General features: G+C 52.9%; 5 protein-coding genes across 5 annotated transcripts; 3 read left to right on the forward strand and 2 right to left on the reverse strand.

Moving 5' to 3' along the window:
- Positions 1-1,584: 1,584 nt before the first annotated feature.
- On the forward strand, positions 1,585-3,591 carry A1O5_09343 (uncharacterized protein; the record flags this gene model as incomplete). Its single annotated transcript, XM_007749922.1, has 1 exon — positions 1,585-3,591. One exon carries the CDS (start codon positions 1,585-1,587, stop codon positions 3,589-3,591), a length of 2,007 nt encoding a protein of 668 aa, XP_007748112.1.
- A 1,430-nt stretch (positions 3,592-5,021) lies between these two features.
- On the reverse strand, positions 5,022-8,222 carry A1O5_09344 (STE/STE20 protein kinase; the record flags this gene model as incomplete). The annotated part of the gene is made up of 5 exons (XM_007749923.1): positions 5,022-7,103; positions 7,218-7,378; positions 7,467-7,581; positions 7,739-7,982; positions 8,041-8,222. 5 exons carry the CDS (start codon positions 8,220-8,222, stop codon positions 5,022-5,024), a joined length of 2,784 nt encoding a protein of 927 aa, XP_007748113.1.
- A 2,027-nt stretch (positions 8,223-10,249) lies between these two features.
- On the reverse strand, positions 10,250-13,271 carry A1O5_09345 (adenosinetriphosphatase; the record flags this gene model as incomplete). Its single annotated transcript, XM_007749924.1, has 2 exons — positions 10,250-12,072; positions 12,122-13,271. The coding sequence occupies 2 exons, from the start codon at positions 13,269-13,271 to the stop codon at positions 10,250-10,252; spliced, it is 2,973 nt and encodes a 990-aa protein (XP_007748114.1).
- A 241-nt stretch (positions 13,272-13,512) lies between these two features.
- Positions 13,513-13,988, forward strand: A1O5_09346 (prefoldin subunit 2; the record flags this gene model as incomplete). The annotated part of the gene is made up of 3 exons (XM_007749925.1): positions 13,513-13,552; positions 13,600-13,690; positions 13,784-13,988. The coding sequence occupies 3 exons, from the start codon at positions 13,513-13,515 to the stop codon at positions 13,986-13,988; spliced, it is 336 nt and encodes a 111-aa protein (XP_007748115.1).
- Positions 13,989-14,509: 521 nt separating this feature from the next.
- On the forward strand, positions 14,510-15,259 carry A1O5_09347 (uncharacterized protein; the record flags this gene model as incomplete). Its single annotated transcript, XM_007749926.1, has 1 exon — positions 14,510-15,259. The coding sequence occupies one exon, from the start codon at positions 14,510-14,512 to the stop codon at positions 15,257-15,259; it is 750 nt and encodes a 249-aa protein (XP_007748116.1).
- Between the last annotated feature and the right edge of the window lie 1,999 nt (positions 15,260-17,258).

The raw sequence follows: 17,258 nt of genomic DNA on the forward strand, positions 1-17,258 counted from the left end.
TGGTGATGCTGGGTTTGAAGAAGATTTGCCCAAAAGGCATCTCCATCAGGCCCCATGGCGACTGGCGCCGCTCACACGCCGAGTGGATGGGAACAAGCAAACACACAAGCAAACAAGCAACAAACACCGAGCGGCCTTAGCGAACCACATACAAGTACAGTACCCAGTACCTCAATGCCACTAACGGCAGCCGCAGGTTGATGCAAGTGGCACCGGTTATGACGGCCAAGGACGGGGGAATTCAAGCACTTCAAGCCTTTTGGTGCCTTGAGCCGGACTCAGATCAACCTCAGCTCCACCGAGCTATTTGCACCATCACCGATCTCTGTTGTCTGTCTTCCCATGCCCGTACTTAGCGAGTAGATGGCAAGGCAAGAAAAGAGAGAGGACGCGATATCTGCGTGTGTGCACCCCAAGCCTGTGTCCTGTCTAATTGAATATTCAGCCGTGACGTCCATCCACCCGTCATGAATATCCTCGTCTGTACCTCGTAGTGGCGAAGATGCAGATGTTGTCGCGTGTTCGGGGCTGTTGAAGGTTGACGTTGCCGAATCGTGTGTCCAATGTTAATTTGGATTTGTTGTTTTTTTCTTCTTCTTTCCTTTTACCGAGTAGTTCTTCCTGCGTTTTCGCCTTCACCTTCACCTTCACCTTCGCCTTCGCCTTCGCCTTCCCACTTCCCACTTCCCACTTCCCGCCCGTCAATCTCGAGACTTCTCGGTCTCGCGTGTTGCGCGTGTCGTCCCGCTTAGGATGACCCTTGTCGGTAATGGCCCATTACTGTACCTCCCGTCCCGAGTACGAGGGAACTGACTTGCTGATGAAGCCTTCTCCAGGGCTCATGGTCCCATTCCATGCTCATCCCATCGCTCCACCTACAACCCTACACGGTAGCCTTCGTCTAACCTCTCGCCCTCTTATCATGCATCCTACCGCCCGCTTTAAACCTGACAGGTCGTATCATCCACCTGCAGCACTCGCCCGCCCCTCCCGCCCCAATCTCATCATCCTCGAACCCTTACATACCTGCGCCGATTCCAATAACGTTGGCACGCTGCACGCCCATCGTGAACCCTGACTGCACTGGCCGTCGCTTGTCGACGAATGAGTCGCGCCCTTTGCAACTCGTGGCTCTCTCCATGCGGGTTTGGGCTGGTGAGGCCCTCGTCGAGGACGTGTCGATTGGATCAGCTGGGATCAGCTTGCCCCTGCAAGCCATCCGTCACTTCCGTGCAACAAGCCTTTTTATACTCTGGCCTGGCCCTCTCGCGCTGTTGCTTAGCTATTGTCCGTCCACTGTCAAGCTTTGGCCAATCAGCCGAACTGCCTTGGCTGTCGTCAAGATCGTTTCTTATTTTTCGGGTCGCCTCTCCGCTTTTCTACTTTCTAGAAAGCCGCACTTCGGTTTCCCATAAAACCGCCCTGGTACCCTTCTTTTAACTTTGGTTTCCCCCCCCCCCCTCTCTACTCAATACCTCTCCAAAAACTGATCACCACTCCCTCCTTTTACCTCCCGCCAGCTGAGCCCTGTGTCTCTGTTGTTATCTGTCCTGGGGTATCCTTCCCAATTGATTGATATACACCATGGCTGGCGACGGAGAGGACGAGGTCACGAGATTTGGGCCCAATCCTCCCCATGGCCCTGATGTCTCGGGCACTCATGCTCCCTTTGAAGACCCTCACCTGGACATGACCACAAATGAGAAGGACGTCTTCCGATACCTCCTCAAGCCCGACGACCTGTACGACGAGAACGGCGTCTACTGGGCTGACCTCCCCATCATCAAGCGGGTCAAGTTCGTCAACCAGGTCAACAGACAGGAGACCAAGCGGGAGTTTGCCGCCTTCTGGCAGGTCTTCAAGAACGACCCCCTCGCCCCCGTCGGCTTCTACCTGCGCAACATGGTTCTTCCCGGTGCTGGTCTCGGTCTCGAAGGTTACGTGCTCTTCTCCATTGGCAACATCAAGCCGCTCTTCCAAGCCGCCTTCCCCGACTGCTGGAAATCCAACAAGATCTGCAGCAAGACCTGGATCAACGCCATCGACTACCTCGAAATCTGCGGGATTATTTGTGGTCAAATCCTCGTCGGCATCATTGGTGACTGGATCGGTCGTCGTTGGGGGCTGATCCAGGATGCCACCATCATGTTCATCGGTCTCATCATGCTGGTCTGCGCCTGGGGTGTCACCCAGAACGGATGGGTCATCTGCTACGCCTGGTCCCTCTTCTTCTACGGCATCGGCGTCGGGGGAGAGTATCCCATGACCGCCACCTCGGGCATGGAGAACGCCGTCGGGTCGGGCAAAGTCTCGACCCGAGAAGACCGTCTGCACAGAGGTCGCAAAGTCGTCAGCGCCTTCTTGATGCAAGGCTGGGGTCAATTCTTCAACCAGGTCATCCTCATCATCCTGCTCCTGGTCTTCCACCACGGGAGCGGCAACGCCCCCTACTCCAAGGTCGCTGCCCAGTACACCTACCGTGTCTCCTTTGCCATCCCCGCCGCCGGCACTGCCTGGTTGATCTACTTCCGTACCTTCAAGATCAAGGCCAGCGCCAACCGCCAGTTGAGAATTGCCAAGAAGAAGAACGCCGTCACCGGCTACGACGTGGAATCCCTCAAGTTGACCTTCTACTACTTCGGTGGTCGTGTCATCGCCACCGCCGGCACGTGGTACATGAATGATGTCTTCTTCTACGGCAACAAGTTGTTCCAGAGCGAATTCATCGGTGTCATCATGCCCCACTCCAAGTCCATCATGCCCGGCTGGCTCTACAACCTGATCAACGTCGGTGTCTCGCTCTGCGGCTACTACCTCGCCAGTTTCTTGGTTGACAACAAGCTCTATGGCCGCAAGCACATGCAATCTCTCGGCTTCTTGATGGACTTTATCTTCTTCATCATCCCCGGTACCCAGCTCAAGTACTACACTTCCAAGGACCACATCAAGGAGTTCCAGGCCATGTACTTCTTGTCCTCCTTCTTCCAACAGTTCGGCCCCAACTGCGTCACCTTCCTCGCCGCCGCCGAAGTCTACCCCGTCGCCGTCCGTGCCACCGCCCACGGTTTCTCCGCTGCCGTCGGGAAGTTGGGCGCCTTGACCGCCGCCGTCGGCTACAGCTACTGGTCTACCCAGACCAAATTCTGGGTTGTCCCGTGGTTCGGTCTTGCCGGTGTCATCATCAACGTCCTTTTCATGCCCGACACCACCGGTCTCGATCTCAAGGAACAAGAACGCCGCTGGGCCTACATCCGCGCCGGTCGCGAGAAGGACTACCACGGAATTGCCATCCACCCCAAGCATCTGAGCCTGTGGGAGCGTCTCCGGGGTGTCGGCAAGCCCTACGACCCGGAGCTCGACTTCAAGCAGCGCATCGAGGAGATGCGTGGTGAGTGGGAAGCCCGCATGCAAGCCAGGGCCGAGGAGAAGGAGCTCGACGACCTGGCACATCCCGACGATGAGGACTTCCACTCCGAGGTCTCGTCGTACTTCAAGCGCTCCACCAAGTCACCCAACCTCCAGGGGATGGAGAATGAGAAGGTTCCCGACGAGGTGGGGTTGCCTCCCCAGAATGGCGCCAATGGTATCTAAACTGTCTTTGTTTGCCTCGGATTTTGGACATGGGAGATATGCGACACTAAATAACGGGGAGGAGTGGATGATGCGGACGCCTGTGACCACCAAGCCATTCTTTGCACACCTTTGGGGAGGGAGCAAAAGCAGGATAGACATTCTTCGCTAAAGAACAAGCGTGCGTCTGTGGTGTGTTGTGTTGTTTCCGTGAACTGTGAGCTGTGGATGCCATCAAGGGGCACGACTGGATTCTGTGGACGTAATGTGTATGCGTGTTGCTTTTGCGTGTGTGTTTGTGTGAGAGAGAGAGAGGGAGAGAGGGTGAGAGAGATCCCACCCCCGAAGCCCTAACCGACAAACCCAGCTCGTAATCTGTGATAAAACCATTCTCTTTCTTCATTTTCTCTCTTTTCCTTGCTTGTCTATTGATACCATGGCTCTACGCCCGATAGCATCATACACAAGTATAGACTGGTACGGAGTACTGATAATACAAAAATGTCGAAAATCAACACGGACGGGCCATTTTTGTGTATGGGAAACCAACGATCGCCCGACTTGTCAACCAACTAACCGAGTGATTGGCACTACAGTCACTCGCCCCAAGGATAGAACAGAACGTAGATGACATCATACGAGGTATATCCCCTGTACGCCTCATCCCACCCGGTCTAATAGGAGGCGATGGACGGACGATGAGATACTTAGTACTACTCGACTCGACTCGACTCGACTCGACTCTATGAATATATGGTGATGGTAATAATGGGGAGCTTATAAAGAAACTGTCTTGACACGGAGCTGAGGACATCTCGCCTGCCCTGCCCTGCCCTGCCCTGCCCTGCCCTGCCCTGTTCTGCTCCATTCGATATATTCAGCTCTACACACAGCCTGTATCCTTTTCTCCTTCTCTCCTCTTCTCCGCCCTTCGTCTTCTGGGGTTTGACTCTGGTAAACTTCGCCTAAGCCTATTACTTAGCCGCCCGTTGGGACCGAGTACTGACTAATGAAATTCAACCTAACCCAACTCTGATCTACTCTGACCCCACCGCACTCGGCCCGCCACGCCCCGCTCCACCCCCCGCCTCTCGGAAACGATTCAAATACTTTTGTACACTTGATTCATCACGCGTGGCATATCATGTGTGCGAGTGGTGCAAGGAACCGTGGCGGATACGGGGGACTGCACACTACGCACTACACACTACACACGACGCCTACTCCTTCCATGCTGTCCCGTGCATACGACTCAGCACGAGTTCTTGGTCAAAGTATACCTCCAGGCACACATCGCACCGAATATCGGTGGCACTGTCATGGAAATGCAATGGACAAAGACCATGGGATGCCCAAACAGGACATTTCGATTCCCTCATCTAAATTCTCGTTATCATTGCGTCGTCCAACCCCCGACTCCTGCTCCTTTTCCCCGCAGCCCCTCCCCTCCCCTACTCCTCCTCAGACACCCATTCCTCCTCCTCTCCCCTCTCTCTCCTCCTCTCAAGTCCTCCCACGACCTCCCTCGCCGCATTCAACGTCCCCTGCATCCCTTCCAACAGGCGCATCAACTCCGCCTCAACCTCGTCATTCGAGGCGTTGGCGGACATTGCGGCCGTACTGGGAGGAGATGCAGGTGGCACGAAGGCGACGAGGGGGCCGTGGGCACCACCAGCAGGAATCGCCGTTGCATTCGACGTGACGGAAGAGTTCGAGGCCCGGTGGATGTTGGCCGTTGCCGGATGAGAGTGAGTAGGGCCGGGAAAGCCGTCTTCGCCAATGCGGACCGGCCGACCCAAAGCATAAGGGGCCGGATGGGGGCCAGAAGCCGTCAACGGCGTGGTTGTTGCCGAGGAATACCCGGCAAGCATTGTCCTCCCTCTTCCCGAGTAGAATCCACCCATATTAACGTCTTCGTCCATTGTGGCAGGGCCCGGATGATCGCCAGCGTCATCGTCGTCGCGTTCAAGGCCGAATGGATCCACGTCCGTAGACGAGGCCGAAACGTCACTGTACGCTTCAGACAGGGCGGTCGACGGTCGAGGGATCTCCTGTTCTTCAGCTTGTACAAAGTCGCCGATCGTCACTGGCATGGTCATTTGGCGCATTAATGGGGCCGGGCGAGTTGGCGTCGGTCTCGACGCGGCAGGCTTCTGGTATGTGATAGTGGTGGGTGGAGGAGGCGATTCCGCAGCTTCTTGCTCTTCGGAGTCTTCGGCAGCTTTTGCTTCAGCCATGGCCGAAGAGAACGACCAATCCATCGTATTGTGCTTCTTGGTTTTTTGATTGAAGTTGCCTTCTGCCTCGGTCGCTTCTTCCGATGGGCCTGGGAGATCAATACCAGTTGGCTCCTCTTCTGACGGTACGTTGATTTGTGGGATTGTGACTGCGGCTTCGGACATGGCGTTTTCGAATGACCAGTCCATTGTCGCGTGGCCAGGTCGAGAAGATGTGATCTCAGCGGGCTCTTGCAGCTCAGGGGCTTTGTTTCTGTTCTTAACAGTCCAGTCCTCTTGAGACATTGCAAAGTCATGCGCCGACGTGCTTGGAGGTGCGGCACCCTCAGCAGACGAGGCTCTTCTGGCGGTTAGAGATTGGTTATTGGGATCCCGCGGACCTTTGGAATTAGCACGCTTCTCACGGAGTGTAGACGCATCTGCGAGTCTGATGGTCTCTTCCCTCATGGGCGTGGCGGCGTAAGCAGTCTGAATTTTGTCATCTGTTCTCGGTGCAGCTGCGACAGCATAGTCGGCTTCGTCAAAATCTCCTAGGTCAATGACATTGGATGCGATAGAGCTGGGCCGGTCCTCTTGCATGGCTCGAAATGGTAAGTCAGATATGCGACGTTGCTCGGGAATCGGAATGAAATCGGTTTTGGTCTTGTATTCGTAAGCAGGCTTGTTCTGGTCAAAAATGTTCGAGAGGTCTGCTCCCCGCTTGACTCGAGCTTCAAAATTGGCCTTTTGAACTGCTGTCATTTCTTTTGGGGATGAGAGACCACCAGGTCTGGTTAACCCCTTGGGTGTTTGTTCTCCTGACATGGTGTCGTCGGGAGACAAGTTCGAAAAGTCAGGTATCTCTAAGATTGCAGAGACGCGTTTTTCGAAATCTTGAGTCATACTAAAGTTCCATTCGTCGTCAGGGTCAATGTCGGCATCAGGACCTTGGGCAGAAGCAGCCGCTGCGCCACCGGGCATGAACAGAGAGATTCTTTGGCCGCCACCGAACAGCCATGCGTAGTATGTTTGAACGAGCTCGGTGAGCATACTTGTCGGATGAGTCGCTTCGGTGTCTCTGAGGAGATTGTGTTGTAGAACATCCTTCATCGATGGTCGCGTGGCGGCATCAGGAGTAAGTGCATAGGAGACAAGAGAACGTAGACCATCGCTGAAGTCCTCGTTCTCCGGGAGAGAAATAGCCTGCTTCAATCGTCTCATCCTCATCTTGAGTTGTTGGCGTTCGCGGAGGTCGCTATTTGGCGGCCGTCCCATAGCACATTCATAGATTGTGCAGCCGTATTCCCATACATCTACCTAGAGACTGTGTTAGCCTCGACCTCTAACCAAGAAGCACTTGTTGTTCCGCTGCCTATCTAGAAAATGAGGGCCGTGGAACGTGGGCGTGATCGCGCTTTTCTGATAACTTACCTCGTCTGAGTACTCCGGATTTTCTGTCCACAACTCCGGCGGCATCCAGTGCAAAGTTCCTATGAATGTCTTCCGCTTGTCTGTTTGGGTGTCGAGAATTGTGGCAACCCCAAAGTCACACAGTTCAAGGCGACCTTCTTGGTGAATGAGGACGTTGGCAGCTGGAACAAAGACAAAAAGTCACCATTAGATTCGTGCATAAAAGGGGGAAAGAAGCTAGCTTATATGATATAAAGAAGTCAAACGTACCTTTCACATCTCTGTGCATGATGCCTGCTTCATGGAGACCTTTTAGAGCCTTCGCCAACTCTCTCGCGACGATGATAATGTACTTTTCAGAAAGTCTGTCGTTGGTAGCGCGCATCTACAGAAGTAAAAAGTCAGTCACACTCGCGCTTTTAAAAGTCCAGTCAAAGGGGTCTTGGCAAGTTTTAGCGATGTTGGCAGGCTCTCATTGCCTGAATTTACAACATGTCTCTCAAAAGTCACTGACCAAAGCGCGGACAATCGCGGAGACTTACCAGGGTCTTGACACTACCGCCAGGGCAATATTCACACACCAACCATAGCTGGCTATGCACGGGCAAAGCTTCGATCATCTGGTTGAGATTTTCCGCTCCACTCTCTTGAGCTTGTCGCAGAATACGTATTTCCCGGTTAAAGTCCCGAATTTGTTCATCTTTGTGGTCGCCAAAGGCATGAAAGTCGGCTTCATCGATATCGAGGACTTTGATGGCAACGACCTTTAATGTGGAAAGTTGGCGTCTGCGCGAGGAGTTAAGGCAGGAAACTTCAAAGGTCGAAAACCCTGAGAATGGCTCACCCTTTGTACACTCTACCAAAGCTACCTTTACCAATCAACTCATCAAAAGCATAGTCAGGCTCAAGCTGCTTGGATCTCTTGCACTTCTCCACAACTGCTCGCTGTTGTTCCTGGGCAAGACGGACCGCCTCACGGCGGTGTGCAGTCATTGCCGAAGCTGATTCTGGATGAAGACTATCCATTGCGAAAGTCGCGCCTACTCGACGTCGTTGTTTGAAAGTTTTGGTTCTCTTCAACCGCGTATCAAATTCGTCCGCTTCTGGACCGGATTCGAGGATTTCAAGTGTCTTCTTGCGGTGTGCGGTGATTTCAGCTCTTTCCTTCTCTTCAACTCGTGTTGCAAGGCGGTACTTGGTGGCTTCGTTGAATGACTCTTCTGAAAGAAGGCGTCGGAGAACAAATTCACGGGTAAGTGGTGGACACTCTGATTCTGGAGATTCAAGGACAGCTTGGCAATCTCCGGGAGCAAGATTCTTTCGGGATCGATTTTCCGCTTCAGTGAGGGCCGAAGTTGCTGGGGATCTGGTCTTTCGAATGCGAAGAGGAGGTGGAGATAGCTCTTCCCAGAGCGCTCTATCTTCTTCTGGTTCGGGCTCAAACCTTACAGCAGAAGTTCGGCTAGTGTCAGTGGGGTCACACGAAAGTGGAAGGCCCGCTGGTCGAAGAGGTGACTTCTGAGGAAGCGGGGGAGGTCCTGCAAGTCCCTCACTGCTGAGTCGGAGCGGCGACTTGACAGGACGAAGGGAAGGTCTGGCAGAGCTGGAGTCACCTGATGACTGTTTGCCGTACTTATGCCACCAGCTGTCTGGTCGGAGAACTCGTCTTGGCGCACGAGAAAGGGGAGGACCAGAGTCCTTCTGGTTGAGTGGTGTTGGAGAAGACTGTGATGAGAGACTGGATGGCGAAAAGTCACTCTTACTGTCCCTTGCTTCACCTGTAAAGGGTGAAGATAAGGCCGAAACGTCTGGTGGAGTTGCGACTGCAGAATCTGGTGTCTCTGGGAGATGCTTGTTTGCTGGCGAAGGATTTAGGTTGCCAAGACGTCTGGGACGATGGGAAGGTCTGCTGGGAAGGTGTTCTCTGCGAGAGCCAGCAAAGAAAGGGGAATGTCTAGATCGAGGTTGGTCGGTATATGCGTCACTTGTCGATCTGGGCGAAGAGAGCAGACACGGAGATGTCTGTTGATGGCTGCAGTCCTCTTCGAAGGCAGCGTGACTGTATGGAGAGGCTGTGTCTTGTTAGCTTATCCCATCTGTCTATGTCCCGCGACTTCTTCGTGAGATCCGCGTCATATTTCTGGTTGAATTCCCCGGCGCCAGTGACGAGGACGCTGGTGAATGTTCATTTGGACGACGGAATGACTTACGAAGGGGTTCGGAAGCCTCGTCCTCAGGGGACTTTTTCTTTTTGTCACCTGGAGACATGGATATCAGTGGTTGTCGAGATGGGCCAGTAGGCGGAGGAGAGAGAGAGAGGAAGCATTTTTGACATGAGGAGCCAGGGTTCTCCCATGTCGGCTCTGTTGCTGTATGATCAAAAGACTTACCTTGCTAAGGCGGCGGAAACAGTGCTGTTTCGTTCACTTCATAGGACGACACAAAGGCGTACCGCACTGTCCCAAGCTAGCACAGTCGTGCAAGTAGCGCCTATGCTTTACAGCACAAAGACAAACTGTTCGAACTGATCTTTTACTGGGCCATCGTTACTGAAGACTGGATGTTGAAGGGGGAAGGCTGTCGTTGGGGCAGATATCATCCAGCTTGAAGCCCTTCTCAACCACACTTGGCTTCAGTCTGGACAGGAGCACCGCCAGCATCCTTCTGTCGTATACTGTAGTGGTAGTAGTCCGAGTTCTCGATATGTGGTGGCAGCGGTCGAGGCGATACAAGTATGTGGACGACCACAATTGGAAAGAAGGACAGGCGTGGAAAAGGGGAAAGGGCTTGGCGACGCGGTGCTATACCTAAAGATTACTAGCGTTGACTGATCATCTCAGCCTTGTAATGGCCTTCACGAGGCTGTGACGCCATGATGGGACGGTCGGTGGTTGGTCTACTTCTGCTTGTTCAGCCTACGTTCCTCGCGGTTCTGTTAAAATATGTACAGACGTGAGCCTGAAGTTTTTAGAACAAAGAGTTCGGGCTATACTTTTGATACTACCGCAAAGTGTGGCAGCACACCTTGAGCATATATTACTGCCATCCATCGCTCAAAACCCCATCCGCCTCCTTGGGACTATCGGTTTCTTGACCACTCCATGGCTGCCCATCTTCTTAACCATGGTTGCACCACTTTTCGCTCTTCCAACCAACAGTCGCTCTTTCTCTTCATCTTCCTGGCGCCTTTTCCCCTCTCTTGCTCGATCCTCGGCCATTTGTCTCTCGATCTCCATCTTACGATTGAACTCACTCTCAATGATCCTCTTATCCTTAGCACTATACTCCTTCGACTTCAGGCTGTAGAAGACACCACCGAGGTCTGCCAGCCAATGTGGGTCCACAGCTGTGACACAACTCATATACTCTTTGCTAGTCAAGATCAGTTCGTGGTAGACGACATAATCGGGCGGATCTCCAAGCCCGTAAAGAGCAGAGGTGGGATGGAGTTGGACTGTGACGCTAGTACGCAGGTTGATGTATTCTCCAACCCCTCGTCGACGGGCGGCCTGGTGATAATATCCAGAGCATATGCACTTTCGTATGATATCCCAGTCTGTTCCACACGAAACGAGCTCCATTTTTTGCAGGCCAACCATGATGTCGTGCAATTGCTCTCGAATCTCTTTTGCACGGCGTAGTGCTTTGGGATGTAAGAAGTGCCGAACACACCAGCCATCACTGTACCCGTTACTTTTCCACTGGGTGTACACGTGCAAAAGTGTTAGATGGTCTGACTCGTGCACGAAGAACTTTTCTCTCGCGGCGTCTGACTCTTCTTGCCTCTCTTTTGGCCTGTAAAATACAGATGGTACAGAGAGCATACTGACAATGGTGAGCATCTCCTCACTGCAGCCATATTCCGTAGAGGATGTGATGAGCATCTTTGCCAGTGAGGGATCCATCGGAAATGCAGTCATCGTGCGGCCGATCGATGTCAGGTCACCAACGTGGTCCAACGCCCCGAGGGCCCAGAGGTCGAAGAGAGAGGTGGTGATCGTGTCTTGCGGCGGAGGATCCATAAAATCGAAATCCAATAAATCTTTGACACCGAGTGACTTCAGGAGCAGAACCGTGTTTGCCAGATTCGTCCGCTGGATTTCAGGAATCGTTTGGATGTACAACTCATTCTTGAAAGCTTGCTCAGTGTACAGATGAAATGCTTTGCCGGGTCCGGTGCGGCCAGCGCGTCCCGCCCGCTGAGAGGCATTGGCTTGCGAGATCGGAGTGATTTGTAGCGTATCCATACCCATTTTTGCATTGTAGACTTTCAATTTCGAGAATCCGGAGTCAACGACGTACATGATCCCATCCACTGTCAGTGAAGTTTCTGCAATGTTGGTGGCAACAATGACCTTACGGACACCGGGCGGGGCAGGATCGAAGATTTTGGCTTGGAGATCTGCAGGCATTTGAGAATATATCGGCAGGACCACGAGTTTCGGAGGATTAACTAGCAGGCGAAGCCTCTCTTCAATCAACTCGCAAGTCACTTCGATGTCCTCCTGGCCTGTCATGAAGACGAGAATGTCGCCAGTGCCCTGGGAGACGTGAATGGAGAGGACCTGCTTGACGGCGCTGTCAACATAGTCCTCACACGGGGAACGAGAGAACTGAATGTCAACGGGGAACGTGCGGCCAGGAATGATGAATTCTGGCGCACCTCCATAAAAGCGAGAGAACCTCTCCGAATTCATGGTGGCAGATGTAACAATCAGCTTCAAGTCCCTGCGTCGGGCAAGAACCTTCTTGATCAGACCCATCAGGACGTCGGTGTTGAGAGCACGTTCGTGAGCCTCGTCCATAATGATGCATGAGTATTTGTCTAGATCTCGTTGAGTCAGGGATTCTCTAAGCAGTACACCATCTGTCATATCTGCACCACAGTCAATAATGTCATTCACGAAAGGAAGGGCGGAACTCACATTTGATCACCGTCTCATCGCTTGTGCAGTCCTCAAAACGAATAGCATACCCCACAAGTCCGCCCAACTCGACTTCCATCTCCTCGCTAACACGCTTTGCGACACTCATGGCAGCAACTCTTCGGGGTTGTGTACAACCGATCAAGCCATGCTTGCCGTAACCTTCTTCGTATAGGAACTGAGTCAGTTGTGTCGTTTTCCCCGAACCGGTTTGGCCAACGACAATGATGACCTGGTTGTCTCGCACGACTCGCATTAGCTCCTCTCTGACGGCAAAAGCTGGCAGATATTCTCTTTGCTCCTTTAATGTCTTGCTTTTGCTGAATGCGGAGCTGCCCGTGCTCTTCTTGAGATGAGTTGCAAATTTGCTTTTGCCGCTGTGCTCATCAGGTACCGCAGCAGCGCTGTCACCCTCATCTTCCCTCACACCCATTATATTGCCTAAAGCAGTGCCGGCAACGTTTGTGGCTTCCTGCGCCTGTTTCTGTCGCTCCTTTTGCTGACGTTTTTCTCTCACAACCTTGCTCCCTTTCCGACTAAAGACAGCCATGTCACTCTGAGGGTCCCGCACAGCTGGCACTGGTTCGAGCTGTTTTGTAAAGATGGTCTTCCCATCTAGAAAGGGGGGTCTGAGGTCATGCACCAGTAGATGCACTCTAACAGCGTCATCATCGTCGAAATCTTGAACTTGGTCACGCCTCTGTGCAACACCGGATGTGAGCATTCGGTTGGCTTCCCAGGCGTCAACCTCCTTCTGTTTCTGGGCTGCCTTGGCCGTCATTCTCTTGCCCAACCTCTTGTCCAAACGCGCCTGTTCGCGTTGCTTGTCTGCCCAGGTAGCATCTGCACCACCGAAAGGATTGTGCGTCTCGTCGCCAAAAGTGTGGCCAAACTCGTCTCCGGTGTACCAGTCGCGGTCCATAGCCGCAGTATCCTCATCGTTGAAGAAAGGCTCCGGGCCATCAAACTCTTGTTGGTGTGGCTTTGAGTGGTGCAGACGGCCATGACCTCTGTCAGATGTTCTCGCGAAGCGGCCTTTGGATCCAAGTTGAGGCTTTAAGGATGGACCCAGATCTTCGCTCGAATCGGTGTGCTCAGAATGGAAGCCTCCTGCCAGTTTCCGCCTCTTTGGACTGTGACTGCGCTCCATTGTTGAGAGGAAAGGAGTTATTGGGTCTTGAACCGTATGACAAGTCAGTAGGCGGTGGCAGGAAGGACTGAACCAAGATGTTGATCCGCAGAATTAGTACCAGCAGAAAAGGTTCTCCCGGGGTTTATGCGAAAGCCTTGCGCACGAGCCTAGCGCACCACCACCGGCACTGACCATCAAACTTGCATCCCCGCCTCCGCAATCCTAATCTCAACTTTTTGGACTCTTCCGTGTCGATAAAATGGCGTCAGGACAGGAGGTAGCTCTCAAGAAACAGCAAGGTACCTAGGGCCCGGTTCATTGCATGCTTTTACTAAGAGATCACCAGACCTCCAATCGCAGTACACGAACTACAAAAACACCCTCCAGTCGCTTGCGCAGAAGGTAGGCGAGATTGAACAAGAGATAGAGGAACACAAGTCAGTCATACCCATCTTGTTGCCACAAGTCTTTGGGTTATGTTTAATTTTCAGACAAGAGATGCCAAATACTGACAGCTCGGCTATGGGTAGACTCGTCATGGAAACACTTGAACCACTCCCTCAGAATCGCAAATGCTTCCGATTAATAAACGGAGTACTCGTCGAGAGGACTGTCAAAGACGTTCTGCCCGCCCTCAAGACCAATTCAGACGGGCTGAAGCAGGTCTTAGAAGAACTCCTCAAACAATACAAGAGTAAGCAGGATGAGATGGACAGATGGAAGGCGAGTTTGTGACCAATGTCTTTGTTGGACATTCGCTGATGCATGAATACAGAAGAAACACAACATACAGGTTGTACAAAACCAATAAAGGATGTATACAAGGGCGTTTCGGAAATGCGGTGGATACTTTGGCGTAGAGATAAAGACAGCTCCGGAATTCAGGCTGCAAAAAAAAAAAACACAACTCCTATGCTGGAGTCAAACTAATCACTCAGGACATGTCGAACCTGTGAATATGATCAGGTCAAAGCAAGGCGTGGTCATGTCATCGTAAACTCGATCGGTGACTGCTCATGCTCATGCGAATGCGTGTCTCTCTGAGGCAGCTGCGAGCCTTTTCATCTATAATTCAGTTGATCGTTGCCTTTGACCTTGATCAACGACACCTCCCGTAAGTCAACAACCCACGACTGCAGCTCTAATCGCCGACCATCTTCTTGCTCTGTGTTCTTCTTCTCGACTAACCAACCGGCTCCTGGTTCAGCCTCATTGTGACCTTGTTGTCGCCGCCTCGACGACAGCCACACTCGACCATGGCGCCTTCCGGGGTCATTTGGCCTCCACCGAACGGCAACGCGTACAAGAACCACTCCAACGGCAACCGCTCCCGCACCGCGTTTGCAATTCCTCCACTTACCAGTCGGCCACCGCTATTCTGCTGTCCGGTCGCAGAGAGTAATCCGGCTCACTTGCCTCGAAGCTTCGTCAACCCCGGCCGCCACTTGATGAATCTTCAGCTGCGATCATTCCTCGAGTGCGCCGACGATGCAGAATACAGCTTTCCGAAATGCGAGGTATCCCACATTGTTGAGGTGACAACGAGGGCTCTACACAATGATACTTTGCCATCTCATGGTCGGCTAGCAGAGCAGCAATGGAACATCCCGGGCGAACTCAACAATACCTCTCGGACATCCTGCACTCCCCCACTTGAAGAGAGCGAGGAAAGCAAAATGGCGCTCGATGAGGAAGAGTTGGGCAGTGCAGAGATTCCATACAGTACATATGCGAGCATGTCGACCAGATACTTTATCACCCAGAACAGCAGCAAGGCGTGGCAAATCCCGCCCCATTCTCGATCTTATCGAGAGACCCACCCCGAGCCGAACCCAAGCAGGGCGAGCATCGAGAGATATATGGAGATACCACCTTTCAAGACAATGCCATACACTTCAGAGGGTATTTCGGGAGGAGCAGGCGCTCGACCATGGATGCCGTCGTGCTCCATCTTGATGTGGTGTAGCAAGCACAACAAATTCTACGAAGTGCACGTGTTGTCTTGAGCCTCGATCAGAGGAACACCAGGATAAATACATATCTAGCGGGCAGACAGTCTCACCAGCCTCCGTATCATCACTCGGGGATGGGGAGAGAGTCGGCTCTGCTCAGGCAGTCGCCTTTATTTTACCGCGTCGACCCGACAGAGGGATGGAACTGGTATGCTATTTGCGATTGGGGCTGCGAATCTTTCACATCCCGTGGGCCATAGCTTCAGATAGCAGCTCAACGATGACGAAATTGAATCCACCAGTGTCTTTCTTCTAACCGTGAGGCAGAGTGAAACCTGGTTTGACATGGCGTGCTTTGTGGTGCAGACAAGTGCACATCTATTTGTGTGCGCAGAGAGCTTGAATGTCCGGTGTGAAACTAGACTACGGAGGAGGTGATCCCAGTATTGTCCGTGACTCCGAATCTGATATAGCTGCAAGGCTAACGGGGATCGCTTTCTCTCACTGGTAGTCGCCATGAGAACATCGGAGAGAAATGACAGAGCTGGCCGATGGGGCGGTATGTACATAGTGTCATTATCAGGGCCCTAAAGGTGCGCTTGTCTTGCATCTTGCCGGAGCCGGCGCTGAAGAGCTCGACTACCACCTACCCTGTACATACCTAGATAATAGTGCAACAAGTTCTCTGCGTCGATTCTGACCACGGCTACGCTTTAAGAGGAATGCTGGCGGCCTGAACATGGAATGTAAAAGTGCAATGTGCCCAAGCACCACATACATAACTAGGTACCTCGTAGACAGAAGTGGTGTGATGAGGATATTCAATTCAAGCCTTTGTACTAGCAAGTACTCTGTACCCAGTACCCAGATAGGTAGGTGTGGTAAGCTACCGAGTACTTGTGGTTAGTGGTTGCTAGGTGCAATGCTGGCTCGCTAGGCTGGCCCGGTACCTGTGTCATGCTTTGTGTCTTGGCCTGGTGAGCCCTAAGTCCTTACTGGGTATGCAGGATGTGCTTGCCAGGAAGCTGCCAGGGTTCGGTTGCGAAAGCCGTTGTCTCTCCAACTACTCGGCCTCAACCTGCTCAACCTCCACCAATTGCCGCCCCTTCCCTCAGAAGGTCTCAACCATGCAGTTCTGACAGTCATCAGTCTCTGCTTGAAACCACGCACACACACAACACGCACCACACATCACGCACCACACATCTGGATGAGTTTCGAACCCGCACACAAACTCCAAGGGCTGCCCCGCTCCCGTCCTGCAGCTTGCCTGCATCCTCGTTGTCGAACACGAGAACTCGTGAGCCACCAGCACCAAGAGCTGCAAAGGAGACAGGTCCACCACCACCTACCACGACTGCCTGGGGCAGACTCCGCTCTCTGACTGGTACTCTTTCTCCTCCGCGCCACGTTCTGCTGGCTCCGTTCGTCATGAGCGACAACTAGTCTCCCTTGGCTCCCCCATCAGGTTCCATCGACCAGGGATCCAGCGTTCATGGCGCGCCCAAGCTCCAAGCTCCAAACCAGTAAGCAGGGGTACGAGGTGCTCGTACCATACTGGGTACCTTCCTACCTACCTGGTACATCAATGAATGGCCCAGAAGCAAATCGGCTGCTTCCCAGTGAGTCATTCGCCACTCTCCCGGGTCTCTTTCCCACGACGACACCTGATTCGATTCCATACAGAACCTCACTTAGGCTCTCTCCCTCTGAGAGGCCAGTGAATCGCAGGGAGACCTAGCAACAGAGGGGATTGAGGAGAACCTCAGGGAAACTGCCCACACAAAGCGCCTGCGCTGAGCTTGCTCACTTACTACTGGGGTTCGCTGCCTTTTGCCTCTAGGTAGGTACAGTACCTACGAGTCGCGAGGGACCCTCAGAGACGAGTCTATCCAAGCCACAGCTCCACCTTAGTGGCCCGTCCCATCCCCATCCAAAAAAGAGTTCGCATCGTCCCAAAGCCACCGAGCACTCATGATCGATACGTATGGCAGTCAGGAGATCTCTACGGGCCAACGACAATCCTTTCCTTGAGCACACATTCTCGAATACC

This window comes from Cladophialophora psammophila (genome assembly GCF_000585535.1).
Source record: "Cladophialophora psammophila CBS 110553 chromosome Unknown aczJe-supercont1.16, whole genome shotgun sequence".
Lineage (NCBI taxonomy): Eukaryota > Fungi > Ascomycota > Eurotiomycetes > Chaetothyriales > Herpotrichiellaceae > Cladophialophora > Cladophialophora psammophila.